This window comes from Daucus carota, chromosome 8 (genome assembly GCF_001625215.2).
Source record: "Daucus carota subsp. sativus chromosome 8, DH1 v3.0, whole genome shotgun sequence".
NCBI classification, from domain to species: domain Eukaryota; kingdom Viridiplantae; phylum Streptophyta; class Magnoliopsida; order Apiales; family Apiaceae; genus Daucus; species Daucus carota.
Genome location: NC_030388.2, coordinates 17,187,982 through 17,206,185, shown reverse-complemented (window position 1 = coordinate 17,206,185; position 18,204 = coordinate 17,187,982). Strand labels below are relative to the sequence as shown.

At 35.4% G+C, this 18,204-nt stretch overlaps 1 protein-coding gene across 2 annotated transcripts; it reads left to right on the top strand.

Moving 5' to 3' along the window:
- Nucleotides 1-82: 82 nt before the first annotated feature.
- LOC108199309 (homeobox-DDT domain protein RLT1) lies at nt 83-17,816 on the top strand. 2 transcript variants are annotated; one of them, XM_017367076.2, is made up of 18 exons: nt 83-394; nt 1,162-1,602; nt 5,310-5,389; nt 5,882-6,169; nt 6,251-6,334; nt 6,445-6,609; nt 6,737-6,959; nt 8,817-8,917; nt 9,727-9,813; nt 11,213-11,365; nt 11,477-11,632; nt 12,135-12,756; nt 12,853-13,073; nt 13,189-13,722; nt 14,563-15,165; nt 15,314-15,415; nt 16,179-16,433; nt 16,767-17,816. In XM_017367076.2, exons 1-18 carry the CDS (start codon nt 286-288, stop codon nt 17,511-17,513), a joined length of 4,971 nt encoding a protein of 1,656 aa, XP_017222565.1. In that variant the 5' UTR covers nt 83-285; the 3' UTR covers nt 17,514-17,816. The 2 variants fall into 2 exon arrangements, with proteins under 2 accessions (XP_017222565.1, XP_017222566.1); XM_017367077.2 differs by having other exon boundaries at nt 144-394; nt 12,889-13,073.
- The last annotated feature ends 388 nt before the right edge of the window (nt 17,817-18,204 follow it).

The following is an 18,204-nucleotide window of genomic DNA, read 5'->3' as shown; positions in this document are numbered from 1 at the left end:
AATTATAGTGAGGGTAAAAAATTGTTGTTATAATTTTACTAGCACAACAACTAGTGCTAGTTGTTTACTTTCAACAATCTCAATCTCAATCTCTTCAACTTTAATTTATTTTTCTTGTTTTTATTCCGACCCATTATCTTAATTTGATCATATTTCGTGTCTCTTATTCATTTAAACGTGTTGGTTATATTATATATACGCATATGTGATATAAAGTTTGCATCTTTTTCGTGTTTATGAGAAGCCCTTTTCCCCAAATTAGGATCTCTAGGGTTTGGTGAATTGATGGAGGCTGGTGGTTCTGAAGGGGATCGTACGGGTGATGGGTCAGTGAAGCCTAAGAGACAGATGAAAACACCCTTCCAATTGGAGGCTCTGGAGAGGACTTATGCAGGTTGTTCTTCAACTTGGGTTTGTCAATTTTTTTGGATTTTTAGTGTGTTTTTGTGTGTTTTAGTGATTTGGGGTTGTTGATTCTTGTGGAGTTTTTGATGGGTTGGTGTGTTTTGTGTGTGGAAGTGAGGTTGGATTGATGGGGTTGTGTGGTTTGGTAATGTGTGTGTATTTGAGGCTTGATTAGTTGTGTGTGTGTGTGTGTAATTGGCGAACTTTGATTATGTGTGTTTGTTGTGGGTCTGATTGTGAGCCTTGATAATGTGTGTGGATTAGAGGTTTAATTAGTGCGTGTTTCTGTGTGTGCATGTGTGTGTCTAGTGCTTAAAAGTGTGAAGTTCGATTAATGTGTGTGTAATTGTCAGATTTTTTTTTTCCTGTGTGTGTGCGTCTCATTATGAGCTTTGGTAATGTGTGTGGTTTAATTAGTGTGTGTGAGGTTTGGTTGATGTAGGTGTGTATTACTGAAGTTCAATATATGTATATATGTATTATTTTTTGTGTGTAATTATGAAACTAAAAGACATGCATGAATGTGAGGTTTAACAGATGAGTTTATGTATCTGAAGAGAAAAAGCATGGGGGTTAGAGATTTGGTTGTTTGTGTTTGTGTGATGTTTGGTTAATTTGTATGTGTAAGGTAAGATGTGTGTAATGTGATTTTGACTTGTGTGTTCGTGTAAATGGGAGGTTTGACTAGTATGGGTGCGAGTGTAAATGTGAGCTGTAATTAATGGGCTTTGGCATTTTGTGAATTGGACTGGACAGCTGAGACATACCCTTCAGAGGCTACAAGAGCAGATCTTTCAGTGCTATTAGGGTTAACAGACCGGCAACTGCAGATGTGGTTTTGTCACCGAAGGCTGAAAGATAAGAAGGAAGGGGCTGCTAAGAATCAGCTAGCAACTCCTGTGGCAAGGAAGGGTTCTTTTGATTCTCATACAGATGAATTAAAGGTCGTTGAGCTGGGTAGGGATAATGGTTCAGGGTCACGGTCGAGGTCAGGTTCAGGTTCGGATTCCAGTCAGTTCAGTGATCCTGAAGATATGCCATTGAGGTGGCAATATGAGTTGTCACCACAGTCTGCTAAGGTGCAGAGGGTGATAAGTTGCATTGAGGCACAGTTGGGAGGCCCGCTGAGGGAAGATGGACCGATAATTGGAGTAGACTTTGATGAGATTCCTCCAGGTGCAGATAGAACATCTATAGGTAAGATATATATTTCTTTTTTGTTAATGTTGCATCTTCATATGCTTGTTTGGGGCGTTCACTGTTCATAATTTACTCAACTTTTAATATTTGATGTCTTTATATATGTTATAACACGGGCAACTTTACCATCTGGTCAGCTTTGACCCTTCAGCTTAGGATTCCATTACTTGTGCAGCTATTAGTCCTTTTAACCTTCTAAGTAATCTGATGATACATGCAGTGTAAGCCACATCAGAACCAGGATATCAAATATGTATTCGATGATATTATTCCCCATTAAAGAATGTTTTTAGTAGCCAGTCAGTGGTGTAAATCTTGTTCTAAAGGTCATGTATTTGTATCCTCTTACCAGCATAACTTTCTGTGTTCTCCTAGACCTAATATTGTCATCACTTAATCCTTTGACTTTAATTATATATTCAGAAACAAGTCACCAACTATGTATTAAATACTATTACACCCCTTAATGATTGTTTAAAATATTCAAGCTGGTCGCTGGTTCCTTGCACCAGCATAATTTTCTCTATTCTCCTAGACTTATCATTACTTTATCCTCTTAGACTTGAATTTGTACTCCAGAAAGCATTCTTTCTAGACCTAAAATTGTAACAAAGTACCAAAGACCTGTTTTATTCTTGTGACATTTTTTTCCTACTCATCATTTTTCTATTAAGAGTAATTCCTCTGTTTCATTGTAGTGGCTTTTTTGAAGAATCAATGTTGTTTCAGAATATTAGTTTTTCTCATGCTTATATACTTCAATTTATGCTCAAATTCAACAATATCCCTGTTAAGTATCTATGATCATTTGGATATAAATTGAACATAGACTTTAATAGGGGGACTGTTATGAATATACGACTATATACACTAATTTTTTTTTAAAGTAGATAAAATATTGTTATGTGTTCCTGACCTTATAAAAGCAATATAATGAAAAGAAGGGAGAAAAAGAATTATGAAATGAACTACATCCACACTTGCATATTTGTTCTATGCTATGTAATTATGATTTACTATTTTTTGTTTAAATGTAAAATTTTCCCAATGTGCTTGTGTGCCTCCTCTGGGTTCAATTCCTGTACTCCACCAGGGTACAAATAGGAAAAAAGAATCTACAAGCATGATTAAGTTACTAGCTTGATGCAGCAGTATTTTTTGTATTAATTTTGAGACTTAAGTGTATCTTTAATCCAAGTATCTGGATCATCTACTAGGACTACTCTAGAATTTAAAAATATAGAAGCATAGCAATACCGGTAATGTATATCTGTTAGGAATATTGATTCATGTTATGATTAGTTTCTTATTAACCACACAAAAGTTTAAAGAAATTGTATATTAGCCGCCCCTGCTGAAATTGAAAAGACATCTCGTTGAAAATGAGAAATTCGCACCAACCCCTTGAAACCGCTGAAGCCTGAAAGTATCTGTTTCATGTGATCAGTCCTATACCTTGCTTTCTTGATTTGATTTTGTGTCCGCTCCTAGGAAAAGCAAATAGCAAGATATATAGATCTTGCATTACTCGATTAAAATTTTGTAACTTGACAGATAACTTGGTGTGATATCCTTTGGCAAGAAGGAATTGGAGAAAAAACTTGAACAATTATACGAGTGACAGCTATATGACAATTATGAATAGGGCAAGATGCATTAAGTGCAGTTTTTTCAACAATTTTCACTCCAAATTAGCAGAACTTGTATTTCTTATGAAGCCATATGTTGCAGTCAGAAATAAAATTAAGACAGTATCATCAAAATAAGAATTCAGATGTACAATTTAATGACAAAGAGATTGTTTCTGCTTAAGTTGATGTACGGGATTCATTAGTACGTGACATGGTACAAGGTGATAACGTGGAGATTGTACAAGATATAAATGATTTTAAAGTCTTTTCTTAAAGATTTTAAAGGGCTTCTCTGGAGGTCCACATTATCTTTTTTGTTATTCTAGACATCAATATAGGTAAATATATGAATGGCTGAATTCATCAATGTTTAGAGATTGAGCTTTCATACGTGTCTTCTTATATCTTTTTGTATTGACTCGTGTTCGAGCCTTTTAGAATATTCCTCACTTCAAAACTTGAGGTTGGTTATTTTAAGGAGGGAAGAATAATTCGGAGAAATTAGTTTTTGATTGTTGTGCCTTGCTTCACACCTAGGCCCTGCCTCTGATAACACTGCTCAAATTGTATCATGCCACATAATAGCTTACAAAAATTATGCCCAAAATGATTGCAAACATAATAACCAAACACACCCAGCTCCCGCTCATAAAAATGGTAGTGTAAGATTTACGCTACTTACTTTAAAGAGCACGTTGAGTATAAGAAGAGTTCATAAGGTAATTAACTGCTTTCTTAGGGACCTTCAGCTGGAAGAAACAAAATGGTTGAAGCAGCCTTATCTTTATCCTAAAAGATTACATAAGAGTAAAAAAATACAGTACATGGAGTAAAAATGCTGTTCCCGTAGAGACCTCTAGCTAGAATAAAACAAAAGAGTTGAAGCAGTAAACACCTATAAGCGCAATATAAAAAGGATGAAGAGATAAGAGGCATACAAAGAGCATTATATAGCAATGGCTACACAATGAATATCCATCCCACAAAATCATGGCATAAAATTAAATATTAAAAAAATAGAGGCTTACCAATAACATAAAATCAGGCAAGTAAATAATGTCCAGGGCATGTTACACCCCAAACCCTCTAAAACTTTAGTGCCCCCCTCCCAAATAATCTGACAATGCGACAAAATCCTAATTGAGGTCATGTCCTCCCTGAGATTTAAGCTTCAATCATAGCCTCCTACATTCTTCGTGTTGTGCCTTTTCTCATCTCCTCTTCCAGCAAAGTACTAACAAGAATTTCGAAACATAATGACAAATACTGGTAATGTACCGATTTACTAACACCACACATTGTCAGGTGGTCCTACTATACTAATCACCATTTCCTTTTTAATATCAGGATAGTACCAGCTTAAGGCTTGACGAGTATAAGTTCCTTTGCACACCCAGTTGACATGGATTACCATTATCAGTGCCAAAAATTATACAAAAATTACATATTAAGTTAAATTATAAGATAACACTTTGTAGATTAATAAGAAACTATCATTGCAAATAAATAAAAATAATTAGAACTCATAACTAAGCTTGATTTTTTGTAATGAATGGAGATGCTCACTCCTGTCTATCACTTCAAATGTATATTATTCAATGGTGACCCTTACAGTGCCAGTTTATTTGCAGACTGAAGAATTTTATCTGTGAAAGGTGGGCATAAATGATAGCAAAGTAGTAATTGATAATTGATTTTTTAGAACATCTTTAGATATGCTAAAACAAGAGTAATATGCTTCCATTATATGTGACATCAACTTTCAATGCTATTTTTAATGCCATTGGTTGTGTGGATCTATGATTTGGACTTGGGTTGTGTTAGACTGCACATATGCCTTTCTTTGAGTGTCGCTGCTTATCTGGACAACCAAAATTTGGTATAGAAAGATAATATGAAGGGGCATGTGACATTATTGGAAATAATATCGTTGTCACTTTTTACTCGGGCATGCTTTATTTCTTTTGCAGTTGCGTTTCATCAATTTTTATTTGTCAAGTTTATTCTGTTGCATAAATATTATGTCTTGCACATATTTTTTCCCAACATTATTTGTATTTGCTTTTGGAGCAGGGAGGATGGAGCATCGGGAAAGATCCAAAAACTCTCATGATGGCCAGTTATATGAGAGAGCTAAACCCAGTAAAAGCAAAGTTGGTTTATTTCTTTTTCCTGATAATATTATGCCTGAAAAGTACTTCTGGCGATAGCACAATGTGCCTATAATTACCCTTGGTTGCACACTTAAAAGTATTATATGGTTAAAAAAACATGTGCAATTACACTAAGATAATGTGTGCAAGCTTTTTCAATCAAACATTGCATGTCATTCCTCTGTTCTTGTATAAACCTTCCTTGCATCCCATGGACAAGGCTACAATTACAATGACTTTTCTTTATCTCTAACTTTATTATTTAAACCTTGATTTTTTCCCCAAAAATTATATTTCATCGAATTTATATAACAATGATCAGAAAAAGTAGTCATTGTTCTTCAGTCCTTTTCTTCTTCATCTCTCTCGCATTCTCTTACCTGATATTTGAAACTTATAATCTAATTTACAATTATATATTCATATCCGTGTTTGATGTAATACATGTGGTAAAAGCTTGAAGATGAAACGGTTTACTTCTTCTTTTTTCAGGCTGCATTGGGCGGTGTTTGTGAACCTGCTGAACTTAATAACAAAGCTGATGGATATAGAAGAAGTCCATCTAACTTTTATGATTTATCTCCGGATAACCCCAGTTCAAAAAGATCATTCATGCAAGGAAACAAACAATGGTCTAGGCAATATGTTGCTCAAGTGCAGGTATCGGGTGTTGGCCAGTTTTCTCAAGAAGGGAAGCAGGCACAGTTTTTGTCATCTTCTGTGGGTAATGATTATTTTCAAAATGCTGAAGAACCCTTGCCATTGGGGAAGAAACGGAAGGTATTTAAATTTTTATTTGAGTAATATGTTTAAGGATTTTACCTACGAATATTTGGTTTTCATGGTTTTGTTCTGTTGCAGAATGAAGATAGAATAGATATGGAAGTTTCCCATGAAAAAAAGTCTCGCAGAGATCTTGAGAAAGAAGATCTTCTAAGAAGAAAGGTGTGGGTTTGTAGTTTCTACTTGTGTCATGTTTGTAGTTTCTACAATTGAGTCATTTAACAGGGAAATTGTGTCATAATAAATCGTACATCACACATCATTTTATTTAGAGAGACGAGCAGATGAAGAAGGAAATGGAAAAGCAAGACCGTGAAAGGAGAAAGGAGGAAGAGAGATTGCTTCGAGAAAAGCAGCGGAGGGAGGAAAAATATCAGCGGGAGGAAAGACGTGAGCATGAACGGAGGGAGAGATTTCTGCAGAAGGAGCTTTTGAAAGTTGGTTAATACCCTAATAATTTTTCCTACTCAATTGTGTACCTATACAGTATAAACTGCGATGTATACCATCATTTTAACCTCCCTCCATTTTATTCTTAGTTGCCTTTTTCTGTTTCTTGTCAAGGTTGAAAGAAAGAAACAAATGGAAGAAGTTCGTAGAGAAAGGGAGGCAGCTAAACAGAAAATTACAATGGAGAGGGCTGCACTACGCAGAATTGCCAAGGAATCTCTGGAGCTGATCGAGGACGAACGCCTTGAGTTAATGGAATTGGCTGCCTCAAGCAGAGGGTTGCCTTCAATTGTTGCCCTTGACTATGAAACTTTGCAGAATCTTGAGTCATTTAGAGGTTGGTCTTGCTTGAAATACTTGTAGGACTATGTAGTTTGTCATTTCTTATGCTACTTTACTAACTGCTTCAATTGGAGCCAGCCACTCGGTTTGCTGACAGTTGTATTCATTTCTCTCTCGATAACATTATTTTAATTAATCAAGATATTCCTGGCATGATAATAAGGAAAATTATTGCTTTTACTCATCAAACTATGAAACATGTTTGGCTATCGGTTCTCAATTAAACAAACCTTTAGGTATTCACGTGTCTGTTTTGCAAACAGTGGTTACCAGTAGGCAGTAAGATCTCTATTCTTTTATTTTAGCCTTGTTCTTGACCGTTGTTAAGACAGCCCCTTCTCTTTTGCCCAAATTGCACAATGATCCTGGTGTGAAGCATTTTTGTTAGTCATACAACTCCTTGTTAAGTTCACAAATATGAATATGGATTCTAAAATACTAAACAAGTCTATTAAGTAAACATAATTTGAAAGCACCTTTTTTTTTTGAATTTCAATTCTTTTTTTAAACACAACTATGAAATATCACCAGTTCTCTTTAATCTTTATGTATCTGTCAAGTAATCAGCTCTTATGAAACTTTTGCTCTCTTCTTCATGTATCTATTAAGGGAACAACTCACCAAAAACCTTGGGGTATTAGAACGAGGGCTTAATTGGATCATATATTATCTTAACACTCACCCTCACGTGAAATGCCATTATTGCTTGCAGAGTAGATCACTAGGAGCCCATCTATGGGCATTTATTTGCCATAGTGCCCATATTAAATGATTGAGAATATTAGACCGATCAGCTCTGCCAAAAATTCAAGGTTTTAGGAGAGCTTAATTGAATTATACTCCCTCCGTCCCCTCCAATACTTATCGTTTGGAATGGAGTGCTCGGCACGCATTTTAAGGCTCATATAAAATATAGTTCTATCACTTATTTTTATAAATCTTTTTTTCTGAATAAAAATATAAACATTAGATTTTTATTCAGAAAAAGAAAATTTTAAAAATAAGTTATGGAACTAAACTTTGTATGAGCCCTAAAATACGTGCTGGACACTCCATTCTAAATGATAAAAATTGGAGGGGACGGAGGGAGTATATTATATATTACTTTCTGGTATCCAACTCGGGGATTCACTGTTCAGTGTGTCAGCTTGAATATTGAATGGATTCTTCCTTTATCGCCCTACCTTTGTAAGCAGTTGATACCCTCAACTCTAATCACCTGTATTATTTTTAAAATCCAAATTCCCTATATAATTTTTTTTCGCATGTATACTTAAATAAGTAGTATATATCTCTTGATTGGCTTTTCAGATGGAGAGCCATAAATACAATCTATAATAATCAAAAGTTGACTGGATCACTCTTTAAGAGCTATTTATTAAATCTTGATCGAACTTGTTATGATGCAATTGAACCATCAATTTGAACTTGTTATGATGCAATGCTAGAGTGTCTGCTACTGTTGTGTTCCTCCATGTTTGTGGTGCTGTGAGAATCTCTTGTTAATTTTGTGATATCAAAACATCGTCTGTATGTGCTAAAATATCATTTGGATTGGATACTGAATGTGCTAATTTTATGTCAATGAGATGTAGAAGCACCGAATTACTAAAATGTACGTCAAAAGTATCTTTTTATCTTCTTTTTGTCAGCTTTAATCATACAAAAGATGTTAAATGTAGACTTTCTTTACAGAGTCTCGTTGAATAAAGTGTCTGATTAAACTTTGACTCACTCCTGTCAAGTTGCTGCTCTATCACTCCGGATTATATCATATCACGTCAAATTATTTGCATGTCATGCTTGTATTTTGTAGCTTTTATAATATTTGAGCAAATCTTTCGTGATGCAGATCAATTATGCACATTTCCTCCAAAGTCTGTGCATCTGAAAAAACCCTTCTCGATTAAACCTTGGAATGATTCAGAGGACAACATTGGGAACCTTTTCATGGTACGTGCGCATGATCATTGTCGTTATTCTTTATAGATATTCACAACATTTTAGACTGTATGTGTGAACATTAACAAAATTTATATAAATATCGTAAAATGGTATATTAATGATGTTCCCTGTTTGCAGTTGTAATGTTTTATTGTTCCTCACAATGAGCAGAAACAACTCGTCATCATATAGGCAATTGTGATGTTTCTTTATAATGAGTACTTGAGTAGAAATAAGTTGTCATTTTGTCAACAACTTTTTTGTTTTTCCGTTATAGTTGTGTTCACTATTCTGCTTGTTGTCGCATGCTGTTAAGTGGTCTGTAGAATTAAATTGGGTCTACCTTATAGTAGTAACTTTGCTGGCTGGCCTGTTTTACTTTTGTGTCTGGTACTTTGGCATACACATCCTTGTTGAAACTGCTACAACTTCTTGCTCTGATAATTCCTGGGGTTCTTCAAAGGCTGGTGATAAAACATAGCATATATCCAAAAGTCAGTGTCAACTTTTCAAAGTTGATAATGCTAGTTATGTTGTACATATATCAAATCTATTATTATCCTTGGGTGAAATTAAGAAAATCAAGTAGTTGTATCAAATTTTATCTGCTCATGTATATATTGGTAAGAGGTTACTGCAATAGCTCTTTTTGTGTGCTTGTCTGTAATTTTTTTATCTTTTTTACTTGTCAATCTTCTCTTAATCATTGGCTTCACAATTTTTTTGTAATCTGAGTTGCATATTATTTGGTGCTAATTATTATCACTTGGATGAGTAACACATACATTCTGCTCTAATAAAGAATACAACTGTTTTAGGTATGGAGATTTTGTAATACCTTCTTAGATGTTCTTGGGCTTTGGCCATTCACGCTGGATGAGTTTATTCAAGCTTTGCATGAATATGTAAGTCATCTATCAGGTTTTGAATTTCTATTATCTTGAAAAATATATGGGGATAGTTAATTTCTGTTCTTCTGAGGAACTATTTGAGGGTCTTCTGGTTTGGTCACATTTGATATCAGGTAACATATACCTGCCTGATGTTTGGTTGGAGCTGTACTTGTTCTTAAACCCATAATTCAAACCCACATATTATTTTGTACTAATAAACTTTTATGGAAATTCAATCTGATCAATAAATATACTTTATTTTTTTATTTTATTATACACATACTTTACCATGGTGTAGCTTTATTTCAAATGAGTTGTATTTATTTATTCAAAAAGCTATAAACATTAGAGAAAAGTGCACTTTGTGTATCTGTATTTAGGTCTTTGCAACATTGTAATACTGTGCTTCAGAAAGTTACACTAGCAATATTGCTCTTCAAGATTTTTCTTAGTTTGTGTACTTCCATCAAGTGTTGTTTACTTGGGTTAAAATACAATTAGAGAGAGAGTTTAAATTGCATTTTGTCTATCTGCACTTTGGACTTTACAACACTAGAAATACTATAATTTCAATACTGATATCGTCTATTTACATTTAACTCAATGCCGTTAGCAACAGTAAGTTTACAAACTGAGTGAAATCTTGAAGACCAGTATTGTAAATGTAGGTTCTTGAAATTCAGTTTTTCAAATGCAATAAACCCCAAAATGTAGGTACACAAAATACACTTTTCTCTAAACATTATTTATAGTTCAAATATTAAACATACTACAATACATAAAGTTTGTTTAAAAATTTTGATCAACTGATTTAAATAATTATTTGAAATTATCTTTAATCAAATTTTAAGAGAATATATATATATATCTATTCCAGAACTGAACCAAACATATATCATAGGTATGAGTTATGACTGATGGGCATCAGGAATGAACCTAAGTTGCATTTTGTCATTTCCTTTTTGCTGCTTACCTTTAATATTATACATATATTGTTTCTCATCAATATTTATATTTTATTTGTTAATTTTCATACAGATTGTATATTATACAATGTTTTTTTCGAAATGGGTTATATTATATATACCCATATAATTTTGTAACATTATTGATAACAGAAACATGCATGTTTTTTTTTTTGAAAATAAATTTGAACTAATAATTTAGTGGGATTATTTTATAATATTCTTAATCAAATAATAAGTAATACATATTCATTCAAGTACTGAACCAAACACATGACACCGGGAATTTAGTTCCAACATTTAAAACCAAACTAATCAGACTCCTTGTTTACCGTACTTTCCTATTAAGTATTAACCAAACGACTGCTTGTAATGTTCTGTATCTGGTTTGATGCTTTTCCTGATCCTGTTTACGCTGGTCTTTAATATTTTCTTCCCTCCATTAGGATTCAAGGCTGTTGGCTGAGATCCACATTGCTCTCCTTAAATTAGTAGTAAGAGATATTGAAGAGGGAGCAAGAACGCAATGCGGCGGGACAGGGACAAATCAATATACTGCTGCTAATCCTGAAGGTGGACATCCTCAGATTGTGGAGGGGGTAGGGTCATTGTTACTCATTTTTTGAACATTTTCTCCCATGGTTGTAATAAGCATCATGATGCTTATTATTTTTTTCTCTACAGCAGCCTAAAGTTCATTTCTGTTTCAGGCTTTTAAATGGGGTTTTGATATCCGCTACTGGAAGAAGCACTTGAACCCACTAACATGGCCTGAAATCTTGCGACAGTTTGGACTATCGGCAGGATGTGGGCCACAGTTGACTAAAGGGTCTGAAGAAAATGCAAATTTGCATGATAAAGATGAGGTACTTTTTTTAGCTTTATAATATTTATTACTCCCAGTTAATGTCAGCTTGTGAGTAAGTAACTATATATGATTTGGCTTGTTAATCTGTATTTCTTTCTTTGTTCTTTCTTTTGTGCTAAATTCTGAACAGGTATTTCATGATCAAATCATCTCGTCAGAAAAATATTGTATTAGATAGTCAGATACATTGAAAGGGCAATCTGCCGAGTATAGAATTTTATTGTGTACAGAAGTATCTTTAAGTGCATCACAGGATGCACTGAAACAATATTTTGTTAGAAGAGTAAAAATATGCCTTTATTCGTACAGTACACTAATATTTTTTGTAGCAGGAGAAAGCTTACATGCTCTCTAATGACACGATAAATTTGCTATCTGCTATCTTTTGAGTGAATGCATCCGCTATACTTCTCGCTAGAGTATTGCTTCAAGAGTCCATAAAAATGTAACCATTAGATTGGCGATTTAAGATTTCCCATTTTTCATTTTGTTTTTTGCAGGCTAAAGGTTGTGAAGATGTGGTTTCCATGCTCCGTGATGGTTCTGCAGTAGAAAATGCAGTGAATGTGATGAAAGAAAAAGGATTACCCCAGCAGCGTAAAAGTAGAAATCGGTTAACTCCTGGCACAATCAAATTTGCTGCGTATCATATCCTTTGCCTTGAAGGTAGCAAGGGTCTAACACTTATAGAACTGGCAGACAAGATTCAGAAATCAGGACTCCGTGACTTATCAACCAGCAAGACACCAGATGCCACTGTATCTGTTGCGTTATCTAGAGATCCGACTCTTTTTGTAAGAATAGCTCCGTTAACCTACTGTGTGAGGCCTGCTTTTAGAAAGGATCCGGCAGATGGTGAAGCAGTAATTGCAGCTGCCAGGGATGAAATACAGAAATTTTTGAATGGCTCTTTGACAGAGGAAACTAATGGCGATGCTGAAAAGGATGATGACTCTGACTCTGATATTGCTGATGGCCTAGAAGGTGATGAGATAGCTACTCCAGTCGGTGTGAACAAGATTAGTGATGATTTTAAAGAATCTGGAACTTTGTTGGCAACTTCAAACAATAGTTCTCACCATGATATGCAATCAACCCTTAAAAGCAATCCTGATACCGCTGGTAAGATTTCATTTCTCCCTTGGAGGTGTAACAAATACTGTGTGTGTGTGTGTGTGTGTTCATCCATTCTGTGTTATTTAAGATGTTTAGTTGTAGGTCATCACATTAATCAGTGTTATGTCACTGGAAAAGATGATGCTGAAAGCGATCATTTTCAAGGATTAATGGGGGTTGATGAAAGCAACTCTGGGGAGCCATGGGTTCAGGGACTTACTGAAGGAGAATATTGCGATCTCTGTGTTGAGGAGCGTCTTTGTGCCCTTGTTGTCTTGATTTCTGTGGTGAATGAAGGAAACATTGTTCGTGCAGTTCTTGAGGTGAAATTTTGGTTTATTAAAATTTAATAAATGCATAGTTTTTGAGTAGAACAGTTACAGAACAGTGAAATTGAAAATATGTTCGTGCTATTTGTCTAATTTTAGAAAATTGCAGGATCGACTAGATGCTGCAAATGCTCTAAAAAAGCAAATGTGGTCAGAAACACAATTAGGCAAAAGGCGCATGAAAGAAGACAATTTAGCTAAATTCAATGATTTTTCTGTAACTGCTGCAGCGGACAGCAGCCAGAGCCAGTTAAGAGTTGTCCAAAACAGAGTTGATGAGTTGGCTCTTGTGGTTAGTGAGGCGCATCCTGTTGACCTAGAAAATGTCCACAAGGATGATAATTATCCTAATGGGGTTGTTAATGAAAGATCATTGATTGTACATGATAGCTGTATTAGTCAGATTATTCCTTCAATTCAGCATGATGCATTAAAATCAGAAAGGTCAAGGATGCAGCTGAAATCCTATATTGGTCACAGAGCAGAAGAAATGCACGTGTACAGATCCCTGCCTCTGGGCCAGGATCGTAGACATAATCGTTACTGGAAATTTGTTGCATCTGGTTCTAGACATGATCCTGGTTCTGGTAGGATATTTGTTGAATTATGTGAAGGCTACTGGAGGCTTATTGATTCTGAAGAGGTACTGCTATAGTAACTACTCTCTCCTTGTGCCTCATGGCTCCTTGAACTCGTTAATGGATTTATTTCAGTTTACAACTATCACTCATAGTGACTTGCGGATAGAAGTTAATATTTTGCATGTTCAGAATTTGAATACAACTGGGGAAATCTTATAATATATTGCTTTGTGTGAAATGTGAACTAGCGTTGGGAAACTTTCTATACCTTTATATGTTTACTGTTTCCCTGTCTCGAGAGTTAGCTTTGACTTTACCATTCTTGCATGCACAAATTAACTAAGCTCGTCAGCCCCTAGATATTTTACATAAATCACAAACCATAATTTCCATTTTGTCCTCCAAATCTGGATTGTCCACGTCTCCCTCTGCAGCAAGCTATTTACAGGTTTACATCTTTCATGAGCTATGGACTGGTAATATTTGACAGTTTGACTGTGTGTGCATGTCTCTTTGGTCTTTCCAACTAAAGGACTTCCTGTGTTAGAGCATCTTTTACACTGTATAAGCCTTGTGGTTACTGGTTATTATACTTGAAGTTTAATTTATACTTTAAGTCCTACTTCAGAACATATCTCATTATGTGAATTGGCCTTGGTTTCTAATACTTTAGAGGACCACACAGCCATTAAACATTCAAGAGCAGGAAGCAATTAACTTGTTGAATATTCCATTGATAGTGATAAATGCAATGTTTTAAAAATGTTACCATGATTAATTATAATTGTACTCTATTCATTCCAGACATGTCAATTAACCATGTATCAAATTACATGCATCGTTTATCTATTTCACTTGCAACCATAAGCTACCTATACTCATCTATTGTCATGAACTTGTAGGCATTTGATGCTCTTTTGATGTCCTTGGATACTCGCGGACTTAGGGAGTCTCACTTGCACATAATGCTGCGACACTCTGAGACTTCATTCAAGGATAATCTACGAAAGAATTTGCAGTCTTCTTGTGATGAAACTGGTACTGTTCCTAAAGTTGAACCCACTGAATTGAGTTCTAATGCACTTTGCATATATAGCGGCAAAAGGGATTCAAATTCAGACATGGAGTCATCATCTCTTAGAGTTGAGCTTGGGATTAATGAAACTGAGAAAATCAATGCTTTTAGAAGGTATCAAGATTTGGAGTCATGGATGTGGAAGGAGTGCTTCAATTCATCGAACCTATGTGCCATGAGAAATGGGCAAAAAGCCATCACACCCGTGTTATGGATTTGTGATTTTTGTCTCAACACCTTTATACTTAAAGAGCACAATTGTCCTTCTTGCCAAAGGGAAATTAGTACATTTGGTAACAGGTTTACATATCTGGAACCGGCTATCCAATCTGAAGACCAGAAGGAAATCAACTTCAGGAATCCAGTGGTTTCAGATCCGTTTTTCACCTTCAAAATCAGAATGATGAAGTCCCTGTTGGCTTTTGTTGAGGTGAGGAGTTGAGGATTTGCGTGGATTGCTTTTTTTATCTGAACGAACTATATACTTGCATATTATCTTTTAAATTGGCTGTTTACTTGGAATCTGTTGTTTGTTAATTTCATCATGCGTGGCTGGTTCATAACATTTCAAGTAACAGGTGTCTGTTTCATCTGAGGCTTTTCAATCTTTTTGGTCGAGAGGCAGGAGGAACTGGGGCTTGAACTTGCAGAATGCATCTTCTGTCGAAGATATTCTTCAGGTTAACTTATGCAATATAATTGGGAAATAGAAGGCTTGATTTTTGGATTTTTGTACTTCATTTTACTTCTTTAGTTGTAGCTAACTCTTGTATCTAGAGTTCGTGAGAGTTTGCATATTCTGCCTATCCGATACAAGTTTGAATGCTTATAGATTCAATCTTTCCTACAAGTCCTGTTTAGTTATATGCAAAGACATCAAGTAAGAAAAATACCAAATTTAATTATTAGATATACGGTTAATTGTGTTGCATGGCTTCTGGTTTAGTTGCATTAGAGTATGTTTGGATGGGTTTTTAAGCCTAGTGCTTAAAGTCATCAAGTTAAAAAATATCTGTTTGTGTAATTAGTCTGACTTATTGCCATGAAAATAGCTTAAAGCCGAAAGCTGGCAGGAGGTATTTGTTTGAACAACTATATATATTTTGTGATTTTGTATGATAAAAGTTAATATCATCTTTCAAATTAACAATCTACATAATTTGTTTCATTGTTCCATTAATCACATATATTGATTTAGTAATTTGGCCGAAACTAAGACTTCAAAGAAAAGAAATGTTGGCAGAATAGGTATTAGGAGCAAGTAGAATTTGACTGCTGTAAAATACAGGCATGTTTATACAAGGGCTTCTTATTAAGTTATTTAATCTTTTCCGGTTTTTTAGGTTGTGGTTAAGTAAAGAAATTTAAATACATGCATACATATCAGATGTAAACTGTTGGTAATGGTATAATATTGTTAACAATAATTGAATTCTTTTCCAGATCCTGATACAATTTGAGGGTGGTATAAAGCGAGATTGGTTAGCATCTGACTTTGAGACGACTACAGAATTGAATTCTTGTGCTTTTCCGGGAAAGATTGTGACACAATCTGATAAATCAGTTGCTCAGCTTCCCTGGCTACCTAGAACCTCTGCAGCTGTTGCTCTGCGTCTTTTTGAGCTCGACTCCTCCATTTTCTACAGTGAACATCAGAAAGCCGAGGCTTATAGTATGACAGAAATTGCAAAGTTTGAGGTTGAGCTCTTTATATCTTTTCCATCAAGTAAAGTGACAAATATATAAATATAGAGAGAGAGAGACAATTATAAATTTAAATTCTTTCTGGTCACATGAGATAGGCAGGAAAGGAAATGGAAATTGTTGAACCAGGAATACCCCTTTTATTATTCAACGTTGGTAAATGGAGTTTTTACTTAAGAGTGCAGTAGATGTAGCAATACAGATATTTACTTGATTATACTTTGACATCTGCTAATTTTATCTTGTTTCATCTTCGCTCATTGTGTTCGATATTGGTTTTTTGACCTTGGAAGGGATATGCTAACTTGGTTATTTTTGACACTGAAGCTTCCGACCAAATTTGCCAATATGAAGGATGTCCAGCATGTCGAACTGACGGGTGTACACCAAAGGGAAAACAAGGCTAGCTCAGGTGCAATGCGTGGTATTTCTGCTTGCAGGCAAGCAATTTCCAGTCGTGGTGGTGCTCAGCCTCGCGGTAGAGTGCAGAAAAAAATTCACAAGTCTAGATCTAAACCTGTCAGGCGTAGTAATAAAGTCAAAAAGACAATGGCACCGGGATTCATGCAGCAGGAGAAGAAAGCGTACTATCAGAAGCAGGGCCATGGATATAATCATGGACCCAGAACTGTAAGAAAGAGAAGAGAGACTATGGATGTTGAGGAGATGCAACTGGGTCACTTTGTAGAACTCCAGGAACACAGATCTCTTGATGGCATCGGCATCTCACATTCACCAAACAATGCTAATATGAAATGGGTTGAAGAAAGTGGGAAATTACAAGATGCTGGTACTGGTAACTGTGACAGTACGGAAGCAAGTGAATCTGATGAAGGTGCCGATGCAACAAGGTATAGACACCTGCACGTGGAGCCGAGTTTTGGTGCCCCTTCTGATAGAAGTGCCAGGGACATGGTTGAAACTAGCGATGATGATGCAGAGATTGATGACGTTCATGACTATGAGGATGATAACAATATTGATGATGTAATTATGAATGATGGCCCTCATGGTAACAACGTTGAAAGCTTGGAAACTTCAGGTGATTACAGTGACTCAAGTGGAATGGACTGAGTACAGTGACTCAAGTTGGAGTCCATTGCTCCTCCTCCGGCACAGAGTTGGCCATGTACTTTTTTGCCAACTTACTATTTGTTCAGCCCCTTAAATGGTTGGTATTGTTTAGTCAGCTTCCTATTCGTTCAGCCCCTTGATGGTTGATCTTGTTTAGTCACAAGTTAATTATAATTTGGTGTCTTCTTTTAGAGAGGATCAGCATACATCGGAAATAGTACAATTACAGAAAGTGAGAATATAATTACAGTAGTGTATTACAATGTATATTTTTGTGTACCAGTTTATCTACCTTTCTATCTGGGATTTTGAGTACTTTTTAACTCGTCCAAAGAAAATTAAATTAGTCGTCTCTGAATTATGAAGGTGCATTATGCCCTTTCAACGCATATCTGAGGTAAATATATAAAAAGCTCTATGTTGTGTTTTCTGGGAAATGGCTAAGCTACTCATGTGCATGAAAATGCTATTCACTGCCTCACGGTTTGCACTAGAGGTGAAAAGATTTAGTTTCTTGTTTTGCATCAAAGCTGTTGTTCAAGGAATTTAGGATGGAGTGCAATTCAAATCTGAGTGATCCAACTTCCAAGGGTCCTGTTTGTCATTAATGTTGGAGCAACTAGCAACATCAGCTCTCTTTTGAGAAACAGGTAAAAACTTTTTTGATAACTCTAAATTAGTTTTTCAACAA